Source organism: Amblyraja radiata, chromosome 24, assembly GCF_010909765.2.
Source record: "Amblyraja radiata isolate CabotCenter1 chromosome 24, sAmbRad1.1.pri, whole genome shotgun sequence".
Classification (NCBI taxonomy): Eukaryota; Metazoa; Chordata; class Chondrichthyes; order Rajiformes; family Rajidae; genus Amblyraja; species Amblyraja radiata.
The window spans coordinates 21,274,677-21,296,112 of record NC_045979.1 but is presented as its reverse complement, the minus strand read 5'-3'; the positions used below and the strand labels follow the sequence as shown (position 1 = coordinate 21,296,112).

The following is a 21,436-nucleotide window of genomic DNA, read 5'->3' as shown; positions in this document are numbered from 1 at the left end:
GAAATGGAACCAAACTAAACAAGATTTTAAATGGTGCTAATTCAGAAGCAAATGCCTCATAATAGCCGCAAGTGTATCTATTCCCATAACTCCCACTTCCTCCTCACTGGCAGCGTTGTCCAGGCACCTACCACGGTGTAAAAATATTTGCCTTGTACATCTCCCTTAATCGAATCGGTCCCGACCCAAAATGTCACCCATCCTTTTTCTTCAGATACTGCCTGACCTGCTGAGTAAGTGCAGCACTTTCTGTCTATCTCAAGTATCTTGTAAATGCTGCGAAAGTACCCGTCTCAACTACCTCCTCTGGCAGCTTTCCATATACCCACCACCCTCTGAATGAAAAGGTTGCCTCTCAGGTTCCTGGTAAATCTTTCTCTTCTCACCTTAAACCTTGTCCTACGTTCCTTGAGTCGCCTACATTCCCCTCTAATATAACCCTTATTATTAGACTTAATGGTTTAATACAGTAAGCAATCTGTTCCTGCAATTCCAACCCTTAGTCTGCAGAAAAAATTAGCCCCTTATGATACGGGGTAGTCAATATGGCAGGAGTAGTCAATATGGCAATGGTTCACTAGGTAAGTCACAGTGACAGGAAGAATAAGGTCCACCCTCCTGCATACTTTAGGTTTAGGATTATTATTGTCACGTGTACTGAGCTACAGTGAAAAGTTTTTGTTTGCATGCTATCCACTCAAATCAGACAACACTATGCATGAATACAATCAAGCCAACCACAAGTAAAACTCCACAATGTATCAGAACATTTCCGCTGAACAAACTTTAATAAAATGTCACTATACATCTTTAAAACTGGATAGATAAGAACAGATCTTTTCAGCTGGACATTGTGGAATAGGAACTGCGTCAAATATAAGGTCATAAGTGATTCCAAAGTATATCAAATTCTATATATGGAGAAAAAGACAAGGAAAACCTCATCCTAGAATACAAATCATTTATGATTTAAAAATGATCATCCAGATAGGGGCGAGAGAAAAAAGGGGGACCACGTAAAGGTTTGCAGGGACAGAAGAATTAAGAATTTTCTTTGCAAGAAAATGATTGCAGATTTGAAGGAAGCCTTATCTGGCAGAGAGAAGCCATTAACAATATCAGTTAACATTGGGGCCAGGGAGATGTTAGATGATCAGCAGTATGTAGGTCTTGGGATCAAGTGGATGGGCCCGATACAGATGAGCTCAATTGGCAGGATGGAAGACAGGAGTAAAATGCGAGTTTGTAACAGAATAAAACAAGGTCGTGAATTGAAAAGTAATTTTAAAAATCCTCAAAAATCAGTTGAAACAATCTGTTTATGACATCAATGATATTATGATCTCATATTTGAGGAACGCACTATATTCTTTGTTACTATTCTACAGAAATTTACCATCCATTGCAACAATATCTTCAAATATAAATGCAGCAGAATTGGATAAAGTGACAAAAGATGCCAATCCCATAAAGTACAGGCCTACTTTTATCGGCATTGCTTCATGTCCAATTAAAGACCATTTATCCTGGGTCTGTACCATTAATGTCCTGCCATTACTTTATCCATTATCCAAAACAAGGAGGTCAGCTCAAGTGGTTAAAAAGAGACCACAGATGATAGAAACATGAAAAAAACACAATTTGAGAAGTACTCGGCAGTAGTGTGGTGGAGAACAAAGGAAACTTTGACTCTGCAGGTCAAAGATCCTTTGTCCAAACTGAGGTTTTCTCACTCCAGTCCTGAGGAAAAGTCCAGGACACGATACGTGAACTGCTTCTCATTCCACGCACGCCACTTAACACGAGAACAGCAAGATTTGGGTTTTATTCCAGATATCCAGCATCTGGACTTTTTAAAGTTTATTTCTTCACTCTAGACATTGCCCAGCTCGTCCGCCTGATACCAGCATTGTATCCTCCAATATGATATACTTGGCCATCTCAATTGCACAAATCCCCAAGCTTTTTCCAGACATCAAATAAACTACCTAGATATTCAACCAGCAAATAACTGGAGAAAAGGCCCATCTGAGAAAAAAACCCAATCTAGTGAAATACTGGCATTTTCCCAACTATACCTTTTCCACCACAAAAACATGCAAGATCTCTTCCTGTAGAAACAAAGGACTGCAGATGCTGGTTAATACACAAAGGGACACAAAGTCCCATTGTAACGCACCAATTCAGGCAGCAACTCTGTCTGAATAAGGGTCTCAACCCAAAACATTACCTATCATGTTCTCCAGAGATACTGCCTGATCTGCTGAGTTGCTCCAGCACTTTGTGTCCTTGCAAGATATCTTATTGTCAAGAGCAAGGTGCTCATAGTCACTCAAGCAAGAAAAGGACACAGGAAATCGTGCAAGGTAATATAAATTAATTACAAAGCACAAAGTGCTGGAGATAGACAGTGGGTCAGGCTGTGGGGGAACATATAGGTGATATTTCTTCTTCAGCACGACTAGTTGGGGGAAAAGAAGGATATAATCAGTCTGAAGGGTACCAATCTGAAGTGCCGCCTCTCCATTCCCTACACAGATGTTGCCCGACCTGACTTCCTCCAGCTTTGTGTCTTGCTCAAGATTCCAACATCTGCAGTGGCGTGTCTCTATAAACAATTATTAGACACATTTGCAGATAAACCTTGTGTAGGAAAGAACTGCAGATGCTGGTTTAAATCGACAGTAGACAAAATGCTGGAGTAACTCAGCGGGACAGGCAGCATCTCTGGAGAGAAGGAATGGGTGACGTTTTGGGACAAGACCCTTCTGCAGACCGAGTTACTCCAGCATTTTGTGTCTACCTACAGATAAATCTAATCTGTTTTAATGAAAGTGAATAAACTTAGAAGCAAAAGTTGTTCGCCATTCTACCTTAATTAAAGGGTTTGCATTAGCTAGACGTATTAAGAGACGCTACCAATTCAAACCTTTGAGTTACAATGCAGTATAACCTTTCCTCCATCATCCCCGAAGATAGATGGGGATGTGGAGGGGGCATGGGGAAAAGGGGATGGGGGAAACAGGGAGGGCTTGGGGACGTGGGATGCTGGGGGGTGATGACGTGGGATGCGGGGGGGGGGGCTTGGGATGCGGGGGGGACGGACGTGGGGACGTGGGATGCGGGGGGGGGGGGGTGGGGACGTGGGATGCGGGGGGAGGGTGGGGACGTGGGATGCGGGGGGAGGGTGGGGACGTGGGATGCGGGGAGGGGTGGGATGCGGGGGGTGGGGACGTGGGATGGAGGGGGGGGTGGGGACGTGGGATGCGGGGGGGGTGGGACGTGGGATGGGGGGGGTGGGGACGTGGGATGCGGGGGGGGTGGGGACGTGGGATGCGGGGGGGGGTTGGGACGTGGGATGCGGGGGGGTGGGGACGTGGGATGGGGGGACGTGGGATGCGGGGGCGTGGGATGCTGGGGGGGTGGGGACGTGGGGTGCTGGGGACATGGGATGCGGGGGGGGGTGGGGACGTGGGATGCGGGGGGGGGGTGGGGACGTGGGATGGGGGGGGTGGGTGGGGACGTGGGATTGGGGGTGGGTGGGGACGTGGGATGCGGGGGGGTGGGGACATGGGGTGCGGGGGGGGGTGGGGACATGGGGTGCTGGGGACATGGGATGCGGGGGGGTGGGGACATGGGATGCGGGGGGGGGTGGGGACGTGGGATGGGGGGGTGGGTGGGGACGTGGGATGGGGGTGGGTGGGGACGTGGGATGCGGGGGGGTGGGGACGTGGGATGCGGGGGGGTGTGGATGCGGGGGGGGTGGGGACGTGGGATGTGGGGGGGGGGTGGGGACATGGGATGCGGGGGGTTGGGGACATGGGATGCGGGGGGTTGGGGACATGGGATGGGGGGGGTTGGGGACATGGGATGGGTGGGGACATGGGATTGGGGGTGGGTGGGGACATGGGATGCCGGGGCGTGGGGACATGGGATGCTGGGGCGTGGGGACATGGGATGCTGGGGCGTGGGTGGGGACATGGGATCGGGGGGGGGGGGTGGGGGAGATGGATGGGGGTGGGTGGGGGAGATGGGATGGGGGGTTTGTTGGCAGATGGGATGGGGGGGTGCGTGGGGGAGATGGGATGGGGGGGTGCGTGGGGGAGATGGGATGGGGGGGTGCGTGGGGGAGATGAGGTGGGTGAGGGAGATGGGGTGGGTGAGGGAGATGGGATGGGTGGGGGAGATGGGATGGGGGGGGTGGGTGGGGCAGATGGGATGGGGGGGGTGGGTAGGTGGGGGAGATGGGATGGGGGGGTGAGATGGGATGGGGGGTGGAAGGTGGAGATGAGAGAGGTGAGACAGGGAAAGGGGGAGAAGGAGAGGCCAGCCAGGCCCTGGTGCAGCAGGTGGGGATGGGGGTGGGGGTGGGGGAAGAAGGGAATGGGGGGGGGGGGGGGGGGGGGGATGAGGGGAGGACCTCGCAACCAGGGGGATAGGGTTGAGGGGAGAGCCAGGCGAGGCCCGGCCCCGGAGCACTCACTTTTTCGGCACCTTCTCCTTCTTGGCGCGGCTCCGCTTCTTGCGCGCCTGCAGAGCGAGCACTGAGGAGACAAAGGGGGAGATGGCGGGTTAGAGTGGGCCGGGGGCAAGCGCCGGCCGGTCGGTCGGACGGGAGAGAGATACCGCTCACCTTTCCGGGAGCTCATGGTGAGCCCGGTCCTGGCCGCGCCGAGCCGCGCACGCGCAAACCAGCGCGTCCCAACGTCCGCTCGCTCCCGCCGCCGCCAGTACTACGCACGCGTACCGCCAGGGTTTCGTTTCTCTCTCGCTGGGATCCGCTCGACCTCCCACCGCCAGGGGGCGGGCACAGCACCTGCCTCGCTGAGGGCTCCGGCTTGTACCAAAGATGGGTCAGGTCCTCCCAGTTCCCGCGCGGCACCCGTACTGAGATGGCGCTCACCTGATGACGTTCCCTAGACCGTCGACGTAATTTCCATCGCTGACGTTTCTATATTGCTGACGTTTTCTGATGAGATGAATACGTCATAGCACCCATGCGTCATAACGTTCATAACGCTTCAGGCGTCAACACCACCTTACGTCACAGCTTCTCGCCTGGAGAGCTTTGAAGACATCTGTCAGTCGCACCCACATTCACACCCTCATTCACACCCACATTCACACCCTCCACCAGCACAAGCATAATTCAGTTTAAATTTCAGTACAAAAACACTTGTTTAAAAGGATATTGGGATGAGGATAGGTGATTGTGAGTGAGATATTTGTTATACTCACAAGGAAGGACATTAGTTTGGAGGATGTGGAATCGGTATGGGTAGAGCTGCGAAACACTAAGGGGCAGAAAACGCTGGTGGGTGTTGTGTACAGGCCACCTAACAGGAGTAGTGAAGTTGGAGATGGTATCAAACAGGAAATTAGAAATGCGTGCGACAAAGGCAAAACCGTTATAATGGGTGACTTCAATCTACATATAGATTGGGTGAATCATGTGGATAAATGTGAGGTTATCCATTTTGGTGGCAAAAACAGGAAAGCAGACTATTATCTAAATGGTGGCCGACTAGGAAAAGGGGAGATGCAGCGAGACCTGGGTGTCATGGTACACCAGTCATTGAAAGTAGGCATGCAGGTGCAGCAGGCAGTGAAGAAAGCGAATGGTATGTTAGCTTTCATAGCAAAAGGATTTGAGTATAGGAGCAGGGAGGTTCTACTGCAGTTGTACAGGGTCTTGGTGAGACCACACCTGGAGTATTGCGTACAGTTTTGGTCTCCAAATCTGAGAAAGGACATTATTGCCCTAGAGGGAGTGCAGAGAAGGTTCACCAGACTGATTCCTGGGATGTCAGGACTGTCTTACGAAGAAAGACTGGATAGACTTGGTTTATACTCTCTAGAATTTAGGAGATTGAGAGGGGATCTTATAGAAACTTACAAAATTCTTAAGGGGTTGGACAGGCTAGATGCAGGAAGATTGCTCCCGATGTTGGGGAAGTCCAGGACAAGGGGTCACACCTTAAGGATAAGGGGGAAATCCTTTTAAACCGAGATGAGAAGAACTTTTTTCACACAGAGAGTGGTGAATCTCTGGAACTCTCTGCCACAGAGGGTAGTCGAGGCCAGTTCATTGGCTATATTTAAGAGGGAGTTAGATGTGGCCCTTGTGGCTAAGGGGATCAGAGGGTATGGAGAGAAGGCAGGTACGGGATACTGAGTTGGATGATCAGCCATGATCATATTGAATGGCGGTGCAGGCTCGAAGGGCCGAATGGCCTACTCCTGCACCTAATTTCTATGTTTCTATACTGATTGTATTGGGAAGGGTGATTATAGAGTGATGGGTTGTATATATGACTAAGATACTGTATAGTATATGAGGGTTTTTTCTTTTCTTTTTCTTTTTTTCTTTTTGTATGGCTTTGTAAATATTTGATTAGTTCAAATGTAAATAATTTGGTGTACATATAGTGGCTGGTGTACATATGGTGTACATATAGCTGCTAAATTTGTATGATAATTACAAGCAGTTGAATAAGGGGTGGGAATTAATAAGCTTTGGCTTCTTCCTGCTCCTTTTCGGACACATGTGATTTCATTTATTTATAGATATTATTTATAACACTTTATAAATATTTTTGTTTTGTTTTTTTGTATGCTGTTTCACACTTGCTTTTTATTCTTTTATTCTGTTCGAAATAAATAATAAATTTTTTTTTAAAGTGTCATTTCCTGGTGTAAGCATCGGAGTTTGCACATTCTCCCCCTGACCGGGTTTTCTCCGGGTGCTTCGGATTTCTCCCACACTCCAACGATATGTAAGTTTGTAGGTTCATTGACTTTGGTAAAAATTGTAAATTGTCCCGAGGGTGTGGGGGGGGGGGGGGGGGGGGGTGATCGCTGGTCGGCACCGACTCAGTGGGACGAAGGGCCGGTTTCCTTGCTGTATCTTTAAAGTCTAAGTCTAAAGGGTAAATAGTCAGGTAAAGATCAGTCTGATGATGGGTCCCGACTCGAAACGTAACCTATCCATAGGGAGGTTGCACGCAGTCGAGGTCACGACCCATGACCCGTACTGTTGCCACGCAACGCCAATTGGAGTACATGCGATGAACTGCAGGTAAGCATTTACTATGGCTGCCAGCCCAGCATCCGGACTGGTTGCACACTCGCGGACCCCGGGCCGTCTATTCCCGTGGCCGGGGGTGGGGAGGGGGGAGGTTGGGGGGTGGGAGAGGAGGAGGTCGGGGTGACTCTGGGTGGGCGGAGGGAGCAGATCGTCCCCAACTTTGCTGCAGCTGACGTTGCCCGGAGCCCCGGCCCCGCTCCACCCGGCCCCGCTTCACCCGGCCTCGTGTGTGGGCGCTGCTGACCCACAGCCCGACAGAGCGGCCCACAAGGGGAGACGGGGCAAAGGGCGGCCGTGGCCGGACAGCACTGACCCCGGGGACGAGAGTGGGGGCTGTCCCGAGGGATGCGCTCCTTCGGCCGCTTGCACCTTGGTGCTCAGGTTCAGAGCAAAGATACTAGAGCATTTGGTTCTGAGCGCTTAGTCACTCAAAAAAAATAACCCAACAATATTTCAATCAAAGTGCTCTGAGTTTGTTTTATTTAGCAAAGGCTTATCGAGATGGTGCTGTCTCTCTGGACACGACAATGAATGCGGCTATTAGTCGCGGATTGTAAAAGACGCTACACCATGAGATAACACCAGTTTAAACATGATACCTTCCCGCTTTCAATGACAGCACCCACAATTATTTACTGCGCAAAAAATTATCATTTTGGCTGTTTTTAACAGGAAAGAAAATATGCGTTTCGTGTGTTAACAGTGTATACTGAGGCCGCCATGTCCTCCACAGGGATTGAGCTGTTCCGTGCGTCACGCCCTATGACCCGATGACCTTACATGCAACCCCCCTATGGGGTGGAAGATTGCAACCTTCACGTGGTCCGCCCTGTTTCGATGAATGCAATCAATCTGGCGTGCACAATCAAATAAGATCATATAGAACAAGTTGTCCTACAACTTTAGGCTGTGCACGCCATACGCAAGAAGAAGACCTATCCATGTTCTCCAGAGATGGTGTCTGACGTGCTCAGTTACTCCAGCCCTCTGCGTCCTTTTAATTAAAACAGCCTTGACTGTACGAAGTGGCAAATCCTAAACTGCAAGGTCGGGTCAGTAGTAATGGCCATGATACTTCTGAAGTCTCAAAATCTTATCAGTTTTATGAATATGCTTTAGGGCATGTAGATGGTCAGCATGAGCTCTATGGACTGAAGGGCCTGTTTCCATGTTGCATCTCTAAACTAAACTCACTGGTACTCTGCTAGATGATTCCACAGAGATTTTAAGTGTATCCAAACTTTTGAAAAAGCTTTCTCAGACTTTTGACCAGAAGTATTTTTAATGCCAAATTGAACTTGACCTAATTTATGAAGCTGGGACGTATCTGCAAACCTACAAATAGAAACACACCTTCAGTAGATTTGACACACATAGATTGTCCCATATCAGTTGATCAAGCTTTTGGGGCGAGCATATTAAAATTAGGATAGTTACCGTTGTCTATGATCATGAGAACAGCATTTAAAGTCTAATTAACGCAAACCACAATTACAGATGCAGAGGTCTAACTGATTCTACTGGCAGGTGCAACTTATTTCTATAAAAATATTCCAGAGAGGATGTATTTGCCTTTTAATGAGGTGGTGTGAGCTAAATAGTTTTGCAATTAGAGATCGACTGTGTTATTTTTGAAGGAACGAGACAATGAGCCTTTAAGAGAGAGAAGGATATAGACTGGGGTGGCTCACCACTCCCCCAACGCCTGTTCATTACTGCCCTCCGGTGCTGTCTGTGTGGAGTTTCCATGCTCTCTTTAAGCGAACAGATTTTGAATCTATATATCTCTATATTACTAAAACTCTCATCTTGTTTGTTTGTCCATTTGTTTGCCCAGTTTGTATTTGCACAAAAACGCTACAATATTTGGCTCACCTTACTCACCGTTGTCATGTGATCTAAATTAAACAAGTTTAGTTCAGATTGATGGTAAATTTTACGTTATTGTCGTTTAAAACTTTTTTAAAAAACAGCGCCCCACGTGCCCTGCCTCCACTTGCCCCGCCACCACTTGTCGTCTTTACTTGACAGGTGTCACAAAAGACACCCCACGGGTCCTCAGCACGGCCTTTGCACAATTTCAGGCCGCCATCTTTTTCTCCCGTCACAACGTCAACTGGACGGCTCCACAGATAAGTTTCCTTCTATTTTAATTTCTGCCCCCCGGGCCCTGGGCTGGAGTTGGTACGGGGACCGGGGGCGGGGAGAGGACGTGCCGGGTACCTTTGGCCTCTCCCTCCCCCAGCTCCAGAACGCTCGCCTCCCCGACAGCCCCCGCCTCAAGCCCTCCCCATCCCCCGGCTCCATTAGGTTCGTCGTCGTCGTCCCCCCCCCCCCCAACAACCCGTGCCTCAAGCCCTCCCGTACCAGGACACTCGCCCCTCCCCCCGACAGCCCCCGCCTCAAGCCCACCGCTTCCCCGACACTGAGTCCTGTCATTTGAAACATTGTAATGGGCAAGGGAATTGGATTTATTTTTTAAGCAGGTCCCACTTGGTCTATATATATATTACTAAACTTCATCTTGTTTGTATGTGTGTGCGTGTGTTCCCGAAACAGTACACGATAGCGCTACAGTTTTTGGCCCACCTTACTCACCATTGTCCTGTGATGTAAATAAACCAAGTTTTATTCAGATGATGGTATATTTTACAAGTTGTTGACATTTTAAACTTTACAAAAACCACTTTACAAAACGACTTTTCCACTTGCCCTGCCCGCCAGCTTCGTTCGACGTCACAATGACGTCACAATGGGATCCCAAAATTGGGGAAGGGCTGCCGTGACTCGCGTCACATCGGGGATCTCTGGCGTCAAAACGGAAACCCGTCAACTGCGCCTGCGCAGTTGGGGGCTATGGGTCAGAGGTGGAATATTGCGTTGGGGGATGGGCCCAATGGGTCTGCTCCTGGTCTAGTGGCTCAATATATTTGAGAAAGTTACCTGGAACCAGGCACGTGCCTTGAGTAATTACTCAGGGTAGGCAGTCAGTCGGCTTTTAAAAATCTTAAAAAGCCACGCATGCGCACATTGTTCTCCTCTCTGGTAGGCAGTCAGTAGACTTTTATAAAGTAATTTGTCTTCAAAAGCCTTATCTCTTAATAAAGTATTTAAAAACATAGCTCAAAGAAAATTACTTTCCACATTATTTGTACACGAACTCCATTCTTCTCTCTTTGTTTCTTAAGATACTATTAAGATATTGACAATCCATGTTTGAAAAACCCGCCAAGAAACTTGTGCTGTGCATACGCAGTACGTTGCCACGCAGCACATGCACGCAGTCCATGGTACAACGGCAGAATTTCAGCTGCCTTTATACACCGTTGTCATTGAAGGCTTGAAGCAGCGTCGACGGCACGCGAGTTAAACATACTTTCGCATTTTACATGTACTGTGGATGAAAGGGACGGCGAATTATGCCTACCAAAGAGATCAATCTCTTAGGTAGGCATAATTCTCCCGTGCCTTTACCATTTATAATGGTAATAACAATTATCATTTGTGTTGGAGTCTGCATGCATGCTTACTATCACTTTCTGTTGACTGGTTGGCATACTGCAAAAGCTTTATTCTGTACCTTGGTACAAGTGACAATAAACTAAACTAAACTTAAAATACATAAGGTGCTGGAGTATCTCAGTGGGTTCTTTACATCATCTGTAAAGAACATGGATAGGTGATATTTTTGGTCGGGGCCCTTCTTCAGATTGGAGGACTTTGAGATCCTAGCTGTCCCATTGAGGCAGATATACGAACAACAACTTGTCTACACAGAGATGATGGAGCTGCAGTGATAGTGAGCATGCATGCAGACTCCAACACTATTCTCAGTGACATTACTGAGGGCCAACAAGCAGATAAGAAACAGGAGAGATTTATCTTTGATGAGGATGGGCCATCTTGGTCAGCACGGATAAGTTGGGCCGAACGGCCTATTTCTGCGCTGTATGACGCTATGACTCTGAATTAGCACCAGAAAGCGCAACGGTAATAATTTCATTGGACAACATTCTGAATTTTCATTTTCTAGTGATTTAATTCTCTTATTACATGGGGAGAAGTCCTTACTTTCAATGCTACTTCACAGTACTAGTACAGCTTGTTCTTAATATTACAGTGTCTTATTGAAGATAATGAACAAAGACTTGACAATATCTAAGTTCAGTATTATGCAGAAACATCCTCTAATTCAGATTGTAAAGAAACCACCGTCTATTTTCCTGGAATAACCTCCGTTAGTTGCCGCGGTATGTTGGCTTGCTGTGAAAATAAGTAAAAGGAACATGAAAAATTAAGTCCAAAGCATATAAGACATTCCTGGTCATATTAAAAAACACAACCCTTTCCTTTAGAAGAATGTGATTGTCATGTCCTAGCAGCAGCCAGCCCTGGTCCTACCCCAGTGCCAGCGCAAAGTTTACAAAACATTTGAACAGATCCATGGATAGGACAGGTTCAGATGGATATGGTTCAAACACAGGCAGGTGGGACTAGTGTAAATAGTTGGTCAGTGCGGGCAAGTTGGGCCAAAGTGCCTGTTTCCATGCTTTATGAGGTTATGACTCTATGACTTTGTAAGGATTATTAGAATCACACTTGATGTATCACATCTAACAAACCTAGTTTCAGTACATTTCCATCTCACAATAACTTTCTAGAAGATGCAAAGATGTGAGTTTATATTGATTGACTGATTTCTCCCCTCCGCCTACATTCCTACTGCCTTCCCAATTCACAACTCTCACTCCTGTTTTAATCTCTGGCCTTTGCACAACTATCTGCCTATCAAACCCACCCCCCTCACCTGTGTTTACCTATCACGTCATAGTTGTCCTGCCCCTCCTCTCTCCAGCTCTCACGCCTATCATCAGTCTGAAGGGTCTTGACCTAAAATGTCAGTTATCTGTGTTCTCCAGAGAATTTACTGATTTACTCGAGCACTTTGTGTCCTCGATTGATTGAAAGATACAACATGGAAACAAGCCCTTCAGCCCACTGAGTCTATGTCAGCCATTGATCACCTATTCACTCCAGTTCTATGTTATCCCATTTTCGCATCCACTCACTACACACTAGGGCAGGGTTCCCAACCTTTTTCGTCCCATTTACCCCTGGCAACTTTAATAGCACATAACAATGTTATTCCACTTATTTATGAACAACTATTGATGAACGGATACCGGTATACCGGAACCAAACACAGTCAATCAATGAGAAAAAATATGTACAAATCCAGAATCAACAAATTTACCCCAGGTTGGGAACCCTTGCGCTAGGGGCAATTTGACAGAGGTCAATTAACCTGCAAACCTGTCCATCTTTGGAATGTGGGAGGAAACAGGAGCACCCAGAAGAAACCCACGCGGACACAGGGAGAACGTGCAAACTCCCCACAGACAACACCCAAGGTCAGGATCAAACCCGGGTCTCTGGCGCTGTAAGGAAGCAGCTCTACCAGCTGCCCCAGGGTTGAAGAGTAAGGTACATCTGGGATGACAGCATCAAGAAAGATGCATGCCAGCAACCAACTGTCAGGTAAAACATGCTGCAGGAATAAGCACATAGAAAATTATTCTGATTCTGATCATGCATCACAAAAATAGTGTCTCACTTATTGCTCCAGAGATGCTATGAATAGATGCTTTTGTGGGTGAAACCCAAGATCTTGGGGGAGATCTTGCTCGTACGTAAATAGCGCTGGTTTCTGTGTGATCGTGGGCACAGCCACAAATATCTTTCTGCACTCTGTCCCTTGCTATTTTCCGGCGAAACACGTCTTCAGGTAATTGTCCATTGGTGCTTAGCCAACAGCCTCTGTAAATAATTCGGAGAGGCAAGTAAACAGCTAAAGATGTAAGTTTACAGACATGATTTACAAAGACCTTAGCTGCTTTTACTTAGCTACACCATTTTTGATGTTCCAAATATCAACACATAATTTTCCAGCTGGCAATTTATTCCAGCAGCTCATTATTCTGCTGAATAATTAACTGTTCCAAGGAATTAAATGCAAAATATTTGTTTAAGATTATTATTAAGGTGTTTGTAACATCAAAAATGTGGATGAGAATGTACCAGGCACGATTAATAAGTTTGCAGATGACATTAAAGTGGGTGGTATCGTAGACAGTGAAGATGGTTGTCCAAAATTGCTGCAGGATCTTGATCAGCTGGGCAAGGTGGCTGAAGAATGGGTAATGAAGTTTAATACAGATAAGTATGAGGTATGCACTTTGGGAATTCAAATTAGGGCAGGACCTTCACAGTAATGGATAGGGCCAGGGGAGTGTTGTAGAGCAGAGAGATCCAGGATTACAGACATGATTTACCAGGACCTTAGCTGCTTTCCCTTAGTTTCCTGAAAGGTAGATAAGCTGGTTAGGAAGTCTTTAAGTACATGGATCTTCATCAGTCAAGATGTTGAGGATAGAAGTTAGGATGTTTTGTTACAGTTGTGCAAGACGCTGGTGAGGCCACAGTTGTAGTAATGTATTTAATTTTGGTCACTCTGCTATTGGAAGAATGTCATTAACCTGGAAAGAGCGCAGGGAAAATTTACAAGAATGTTGCCAGCACATGAGAGGCTGAACTATAGGGAGAGGTTGGGCAGGCTAGGATTTTATTTCTTGGAGTGCAGGAGGCTGAGTGGTGATCTAATAGAGTGTATAAAATCAAGGGTAGGGGAATCAAGAACACCTCACACTTATGCATTAAACGTCATTAGCCATTCCTCAGCCCGCTTGCCTGCTGTTCAATAGCATGTTGTAATTTCTGATAACCATCTTCACTGTCTGCAATACAACCCACTTCAGTGTCATCTGCAAACTTACTAATCATGCCTGGTTTATTCTTGTATTTTGATTGGGTTATTTTACGCCTACCAGTTCTACAATGTTATAGCAAAGTTGCAACCTAGCCCTATAAATCTTTATACACTTTCCTGATAAACAGTGTAGGAAATAACTGCAGATGCTGGTTTAAATTGAAGATAGACACAAAATGCTGGAGTAACTCAGCGGGACAGGCAGCATCTTTGGAGAGAAGGAATGGGTGACGTTTCGGGTCGAGACCCTTCTTCAGACTTCTGGATAAGCAGTATTTTTTAGACTGCAGAGACTTTTCAACCATTTATCAATGCCAAAGTCATTTTCCCAAGTCAGTGTCATTATTGCTTTAATGTAGAAACAAGGATCTGCAGATGCTGGTTGACCAAGGAGAGATAAAGTGCTGGAGTAACTCAGTAGGTCAGGCAGCATCTCAGGAGAAAAGGATAGGCAACGTTTCAGCTCGGGAGCCTTCTTCAGACTGGGACTTGAGTTTGCTCACTTAAAATCTTAAAGGCTGATCAGTCTGAACAAGGGTCCTGACCCAAAACAATCTATCCATGTTCTCCTGAGACGCTAAGTTACTCCAGCACTTTGTATCTTTCTATCATTATTGTTTTAATACTGATTCATTCTCGTTATTGTTCATGTTTACAGTATACGAAAATCATTTGAACACAAATACACACTTATCACAAAACACTCACCTCTGAGGATCACAAGTAGTTTTTTGAAGAATCACCTCATTTTTCTGCTTCAAAAATGCGTTTGAATGATCATAAACAGCATTAAGATGAATGTCCAGGCTGTCTTTGGGTGCCTATTAGAACAATGTGCAGCTATCAAAACTAAGTGAATAGAGCAACTTCTGTTTGAACTGTAAATTGAAAGAAGCAAATGTTCAGCTATATTTAAGGCATTTTGAAATAGGTCACCATATGACAGACACAATGTCCAAATCTACAGCCGTCTAACCTCATTATTTCCATCCATTCAAAGTAGATAAAGCTAAATAGGTCCAAGTCCCAACTGTTGACTTAAATACTCCATTTAATTCACTGCAGGTAAATGCATTACCTTTATTTTAAAGCAATGCTAGTAATTGAGAGTTGATATTTTAAATATTGTATCTAATTTTGAATAGTAAGATGTAAGGAAAATATTCAATAAACATGGAAAAGTTTAGCTAAAAAATCAAATAATCAACTGTCAGGCCAAACATGCTGAATCAATGAGCACTGTTGGCTGAATGATGTCTCTTATTTTGTTACTCTCAGCAGGTAGATAGGATGATCAAGAAGGCTTTCAGTACTTTGGTCTTCACCAGTAATGGTGTTGAGTCTAGAAATTGTGATGTTGTTCTACAGTTGTCCAAGATGTTGCTGAGGTCGCATTTGGAATATTGTGTGCAGTTTTGGTCACCCTGCTACAGGAAGGATGTTGTTACGCTGGAAAGAGTGCAAAAAAGATTTATGAGGAATTAGCAAGGACCATGGACTGCTGGAGGCCGAAGGGTGATCTTATAGAGGTGTATACAATCACGAGAGGAATGGAAAGGAAAAATGCAGTCTTTTACCCAGAATAGGTGAACCAAGAACATGAGGACTTGGGTTTAAGATGAGAAGGTAAAGATTTAATAGGAATCTGAGTGTCAATTTTTTTCACACAGGGGGTCGTGGGTGTATAGAATGAGTTGCCAGAGGAGGTATTTTAGGCAGGTACTATAGTAGCATTTAAAAGGATAGGAAAGGTTGAGAGGGATATGGGCAAACACAGGCAGGTGGGACTAGCATAATTGGGGCATCTTGGTTGGCATGGTCCACCTGGGCCGAAGGGCCTGTTTCCCTGCTGTATGACCACCATGACTCTCATATTAAGCAACTGGAGGTGAGATTCTAGAATTTCATGTTGCCATTGACAGCAACTTGGTGATACTTTTGTTGGGCAGAAGGCCATGACCATTGTTTAATGGTTTTGTTTAATAGTTTATTGTCATGTGTACCGAGGTACAGTGAAAAGCTTTTGTTGCGTGCTAACTAATCAGCAGAAAGACAATACATGATTACAATCGAGCCATTCACAGTGTACAGATAAATGATAAAGGGAATAACGTGAATAAAGTTTAGTGCAAGATAAAGCCGGGAAAGTCCGATCAAAGATAGTCCGAGGGTCTCCAATGGGGAAGGTAGTAATTCAGGACTGCTCACGAGTTGTGGTAGGATGGTTCAGTTGCCTGATAATAGCCGGGAAGAAGCTGTCACTGAGGTGTGCATTTTCATACTTTTAGATGGAATATTTTATTGTCACATGTGACAAGGCACAGTGAAATTATTTGCTTGTATACCCAATGTATACACATAGCGGCCACCTAGGGCGCTGCTTCTATACCTGTTAGCGTGATGTTTCAGGTGTTCTATACTCTACCTTGGGATTGTAGAGGTAGATTCCTTTGTTGGCACTTGCCACGGTTGCGGCTGCGTGCAGCCGGTGCCATGGGTCCTCCTGTTGTGCTAAGTGGGTCGGCTGCTCGTACTGAAAACTCTGAAAGAAGCGGAGAATGCAAAACATGAAGGACATGGCAACATCACCCGTTAACGTAACGATTTAACACGGTAATTTCCAAGACTCCCAAGGAGCTGGGTACGAACAGGAAAAGACAACAAAAAAGATACTGGAATAACTCAGCAGGTCAGGCAGCTTATCTGGGAACATTTTGGGTCAGTACCCTTTAGACTTTAGAGACACAGCATGGAAACAGGCCCTTCGGCCCACCGAGTCTGCGCCAACCTTCAATCACCCATGCACTAGTACTAGTACTATCCTACACACTAGGGACGATTTACAATTTGCAGAACCCAATTACCTACAATCCTGTAGGAAAGAACTGCAGATGCTGGTTTAAATCGAAGGTAGACACAAAAATGCTGGCGTATCTCAACGGGACAGTCAGCGTCTCTGGAGAGAAGGAATGGGTGACGTTTCGGGTCGAGACCCTTCTTCAGATTGAAGAAGGGTCTCGAGCTGAAACATCACCCATTCCTTCACTCCAGAAATGCTGCTTGTCCCGCTGAGTTACTCCAGCATTTTGTGTCTACCTACAAACCTGTACGTCTTTGGGCTGTGGGAGGAAACCGGAGCACCCAGAGAAAATTCACGCAGTCACGGGGAGAACGTACAAACTCCACACAGACAGCACCCGAGGTCAGAATCAAACCTGGGTCTCTGGCATTGTAAGGCAACAACTCTACCGCTGCCATCCCTTCAGACTGGAAAATAGAGGAGGGCAGGACAATGCCTGGCAAGTGATAGGTGGACAGGAGAGGGAAGGGGGATGTTGGCAGATGGTTGGACAAATGCAGGAGATGAAAAGACACAAGGCTGTGAGATAAGGAGAGGAGAGGACTCCTTCCCTTTCCGTTTCATTTGTTGTCAGGCATTAGACCAAGGAGCTGCCATCTTTGTTTCCCACCACCATCTGAGTGGAAATGTTGTCGCTCACTTCCTATTAAATCTTTCCCTACTTACATTCAACCTACATCCCAGCAATTGTCAGTTATAGAGTTGGTTATAATCACAATAACGTGTCCTGTGGCTCTTGATCACCCTACCCTTGGGAAAAGTTTCTGTCCATTCACCCTATCTATTTCCCTCATTATTTTATACGTCTCTAGAAGATCGCCCCTCAGCCCCCTGCGCTCTCAGGAATAAACTCCATGCCTGCCCAACCTCTCACTGTAGCTGCCTCTCGTCCTCGAGTCCTGGCAACCTCCCCATATAAAAATGCACCAAGTGCTGGATTAACTCAACAGGTTAGGCAGTATTTCTGGATTTGTGAGATTTCAGATAGGGTGGGGACCTTTCTTCAGTCACATAGATCTACTCAGCACTCTTTCTACCTTAATGACACCATTCCCATAGTATGGTGACCAAAACTGAATGCAGTACTCCAAGTACCAAAGATAGACAGACTGATGAGATGTGCAGACCCGAAATGTCAAGTATCCATGGTCTCCAGACCCGCCTGGAGTTACTGCCTGAAATGTCAAGTATCCATGGTCTGCCTGACCCGCCGAGTTACTCCAACATTGTGTCTTTGGTATAAACCAACATCTGCAGTTCCCTTTTTATTATACAAGTACCACCTCACCAGGCCCTGTACATTCAAGTTAAAGTTCAAGTTCAAGTGAGTTTATTGTCATGTGTCCCTGTATAGGACAATTAAATTCTTGCTTTGCTTAAGCACACAGAAAAATAGTAACGCATTTACTACAGTACAGATAAATGTGTCCATATACCATGATATAAATATATACACACATGAATAAATAAACTGCAAATAAAGTGCAAATAACAGAAAGTGGTTGTTAATAATCAGAGTTTTGTCCGAGCCAGGTTTAATAGCCTGATGGCTGAGGGGAAGTAGCTATTCCTGAACCTGGTTGTTGCAGTCTTCAGGCTCCTGTACCTTCTACCTGAAGGTAGCAGGGAGATGAGTCTGTGGCCAGGGTGGTGCGGGTCTTTGATGATACTGCCAGCCTTTTTGAGGCAGCGACTGCGATAAATCCCCTCGATGGAAGGAAGGTCAGAGCCGATGATGGACTGGGCAGTGTTTACTACTTTTTGTAGTCTTTTCCTCTCCAGGGCGCTCAAATTGCCGAACCAAGCCACGATGCAACTGGTCAGCATGCCCTCGACTGTGCACCTGTAGAAGTTAGAGAGAGTCTTCCTTGACAATCCGACTCTCCGTAATCTTCTCAGGAAGTAGAGGCGCTGATGTGCTTTTTTGATGATTGCATTAGTGTTCTCGGACCAGGAAAGATCTTCAGAGATGTGCACGCCCAGGAATTTGAAGCTCTTGACCCTTTCAACCATCGACCCTTTGATATAAATGGGGCTGTGGGTCCCCCTCCTACTCCTTCCAAAGTCTACAATCAGTTCCTTGGTTTTGCTGGTGTTGAGGGCCAGGTTATTGCGCTGGCACCATATGGACAGTTGCTCGATCTCTCTTCTATATTCTGACTCATCCCCATCAGTGATACGCCCCACGATGGTGGTGTCATCAGCGAACTTGATGATAGAGTTCGCACTGTGGTTCGCTACGCAGTCATGGGTATAGAGTGAGTACAGCAGGGGGCTGAGCACGCAGCCTTGAGGTGCTCCCGTGCTGATTGTTATCGAGGCTGACACATTTCCACCAATACGAACAGACTGTGGTCTGTGGACGAGGAAGTCGAGGATCCAGTTGCAGAGGGATGCGCAGAGACCCAGTTCTGCGAGTTTGGTAACCAGTTTGGAGGGGATGATTGTGTTAAATGCCGAGCTGTAATCAATGAATAACAGCCTGACATATGAGTTTTTGTTGTCCAAGTGGTCCAGTGCGGAGTGGAGGGCCAGCGAGATCGCATCCACCGTTGATCTGTTGTGGCGGTATGCGAACTGCAGTGGGTCCAGGTTTTTGTCGAGGTAGGAGTTGATTTGCTCCATAATCAACCTCTCAAAGCACTTCATCACCACCGGCGTTAGTGCCACTGGTCGATAGTCATTGAGGCACGTCACCTTACTCTTCTTGGGCACCGGTATAATTGATGCCCTTTTAAAGCAGTTCGGGACCTCAGACCTCAGAAGTGAGAGGTTGAAAATGTCCGTAAAAACTCCCGCCAGATGGTCCGCACAGGTTTTTAGAACACGACCGGGTATACCATCAGGACCAGGTGCTTTTCGTGGGTTCACCCCTCTGAAGGATTTCCTGACATCGGCCTCTGTGACTGAGACTGAAATGCCATCACAGCGAATGGGGAATCGGGAAGGCACATCAGTATTCTCCCTGTCAAAGCGTGCGTAAAACGCATTGAGCTCATCAGGGAGTGATGTTTCACCGACATTCGAGCTGCCTCCTGGTTTCGCCTTGTAGGAGGTGATTGCATTCAGGCCCTGCCACAGCTGCCGAACATCTGTCTCATCCTCCAGCTTGGAGCAGAAGTCCCTTTTGGCCTTTTTGATGGCCTTACCAAGGTCGTATCTGGTCTTCATGTAGGCCACTGTATCGTTGGAGGTGAATGCCCTGTGTCTGGACTTTAGAAGAGTGCGGATCTCAAAGTTCATCCAAGGTTTCTGATTGGGAAACACTCGGAAGGTTTTTGTAGGGATGCAGTCCTCCACACATTTCTTTATGAAGTCTGTAACGACTGTGGCATATTCGTTCAAGTCCGTTGCCGAGTCCTTGAACATTGCCCAGTCTACAGACTCCAAACAGTCCTGTAGTTGTTCTTCTGCCCCCCACCCCACCAGCTCTGTGCTGTCCTCACTTCTGGGGGTGCGCTCTTTAATTGCTGCCTGTAGGCAGGAAGAAGCAGCACCGCGGTATGGTCGGACTTGCCGAAGTGAGGGCGAGGGATAGAACGATAGGCATTCTTGATGGTGGTGTAGCAGTGGTCGAGGGTGTTAGGTCCTCTGGTGCAGCAGGAGACATGTTGGTGGAAGTTGGGGAGTGATTTCTTGAGGTTCGCCTTATTTCTTGAGGTTCTCTAGCTTGTGTTATTTGTAAAACGTTGAAATACTTGCTCCTCGAGTAAGTGTACGTGCAATATAATCTCGTTGCAATCATTGTTTTATTTACAAGGAACGCAGCTAAGAAACTAATCCAGTTCTTTAAAAAAAACATTTGCAAATGATTCCGGGCTCAGAGTTACACCACAACTATTCAAGGGCTTTAAAACATGCAATGGTTGGTCTGCTTTACAAAAGAGAAAAATATTTGGAAGTTATGTTGCGACGTTCAGCACTCGTTTAAGCGATTTAAATAGTTAAATCCTAGTATATATTTTATGTTTGACATCGTGCTTTTATTTACCACTTTGGGTTATTAATCTTTGTAGATTTCTCTCACATTCCACACCTTGCATTTCGTGCGAAAATGGGTACTTTACACATGATAAAAAAAAAGCGAATCGTTTAACAGTGTTTACAGTTCAGTTATAAACAAAAGTATTAAAATAGTTGTTAAAATAGTTCTCAATAAAATGCATATGCATTTTGACAAAGAGCGGGATATCAAAGTTTTAAAGTTGTTGGAATACCTGACTTTCCTTTCTGCGGCCTCTGAAATCATCGTCGTTTTCATATCTGGGGAAGGGGAAGGGTTCGCGTGTATCTGGCATGGTTCCGCCCGCTGGCCGCAGAGTTCCGAAGGGAAGTCTGGCCGCTGTTACCGGCAAAGATCCTATAGGATCTTTGGTTACTGGGACCTATGTTGTCGGAGTCACAATCCGTTGCTAGGCTGCGATGTTTCAGAACCTCAACGAGAGTTGCCACGACGGTGCTCACTCTACCGCCTCCTGCTGAGCTCCGCCAAGATCACCTGCACAGTTTTATTTTAATATAAGGGCAGTATAAAATGATTGAAAAACTGAAATAACCACATATATTAAAATTAAAGGACGTTCTTTTAGGAAGGAGACGAGGAGACATTTATTTAGTCAAAGGGTGGTGAATCTGTGGAATTCTTTGCCACAGAAGCCTGTAA

At 46.3% G+C, this 21,436-nt stretch overlaps 2 protein-coding genes across 2 annotated transcripts in view; both read right to left on the bottom strand.

Annotated features, from left to right (window-relative positions):
- Window positions 1–4,889, bottom strand: part of LOC116986838 (SRSF protein kinase 1-like) — a 53,890-nt gene extending 49,001 nt beyond the window's left edge. Inside the window, exons 1-2 of the mRNA XM_033042570.1 lie at window positions 4,634–4,889; window positions 4,484–4,544 (exon numbers count right to left, since the gene is read on the bottom strand). Of these exons, the coding sequence (XP_032898461.1) occupies window positions 4,484–4,544; window positions 4,634–4,649 (77 nt within the window). The 5' untranslated portion in view covers window positions 4,650–4,889. The remainder of the gene's footprint in view (window positions 1–4,483; window positions 4,545–4,633) is intronic.
- A 6,213-nt stretch (window positions 4,890–11,102) lies between these two features.
- On the bottom strand, window positions 11,103–21,234 carry c24h1orf194 (chromosome 24 C1orf194 homolog). The gene is made up of 5 exons (XM_033042569.1): window positions 20,991–21,234; window positions 16,339–16,455; window positions 14,622–14,734; window positions 12,702–12,904; window positions 11,103–11,350 (listed from the first exon to the last, which is right to left on the bottom strand). The coding sequence occupies exons 1-5, from the start codon at window positions 21,069–21,071 to the stop codon at window positions 11,280–11,282; spliced, it is 585 nt and encodes a 194-aa protein (XP_032898460.1). The 5' UTR covers window positions 21,072–21,234; the 3' UTR covers window positions 11,103–11,279.
- Between the last annotated feature and the right edge of the window lie 202 nt (window positions 21,235–21,436).

Bases quoted from the DNA above. Each gene is read 5' to 3' on its own strand.
- c24h1orf194 (XM_033042569.1), bottom strand. From the start codon at position 21,071: ATGCCAGATACACGCGAACCCTTCCCCTTCCCCAGATATGAAAACGAC. The intron at 14,735-16,338 runs GTAGAGTATAGA...TTGTTCTAATAG, and splicing joins TCTACCTCTACAATCCCAAG to GCACCCAAAGACAGCCTGGA. The intron at 11,351-12,701 runs GTGAGACACTAT...TTATTTTCACAG, and splicing joins TAGCATCTCTGGAGCAATAA to CAAGCCAACATACCGCGGCA.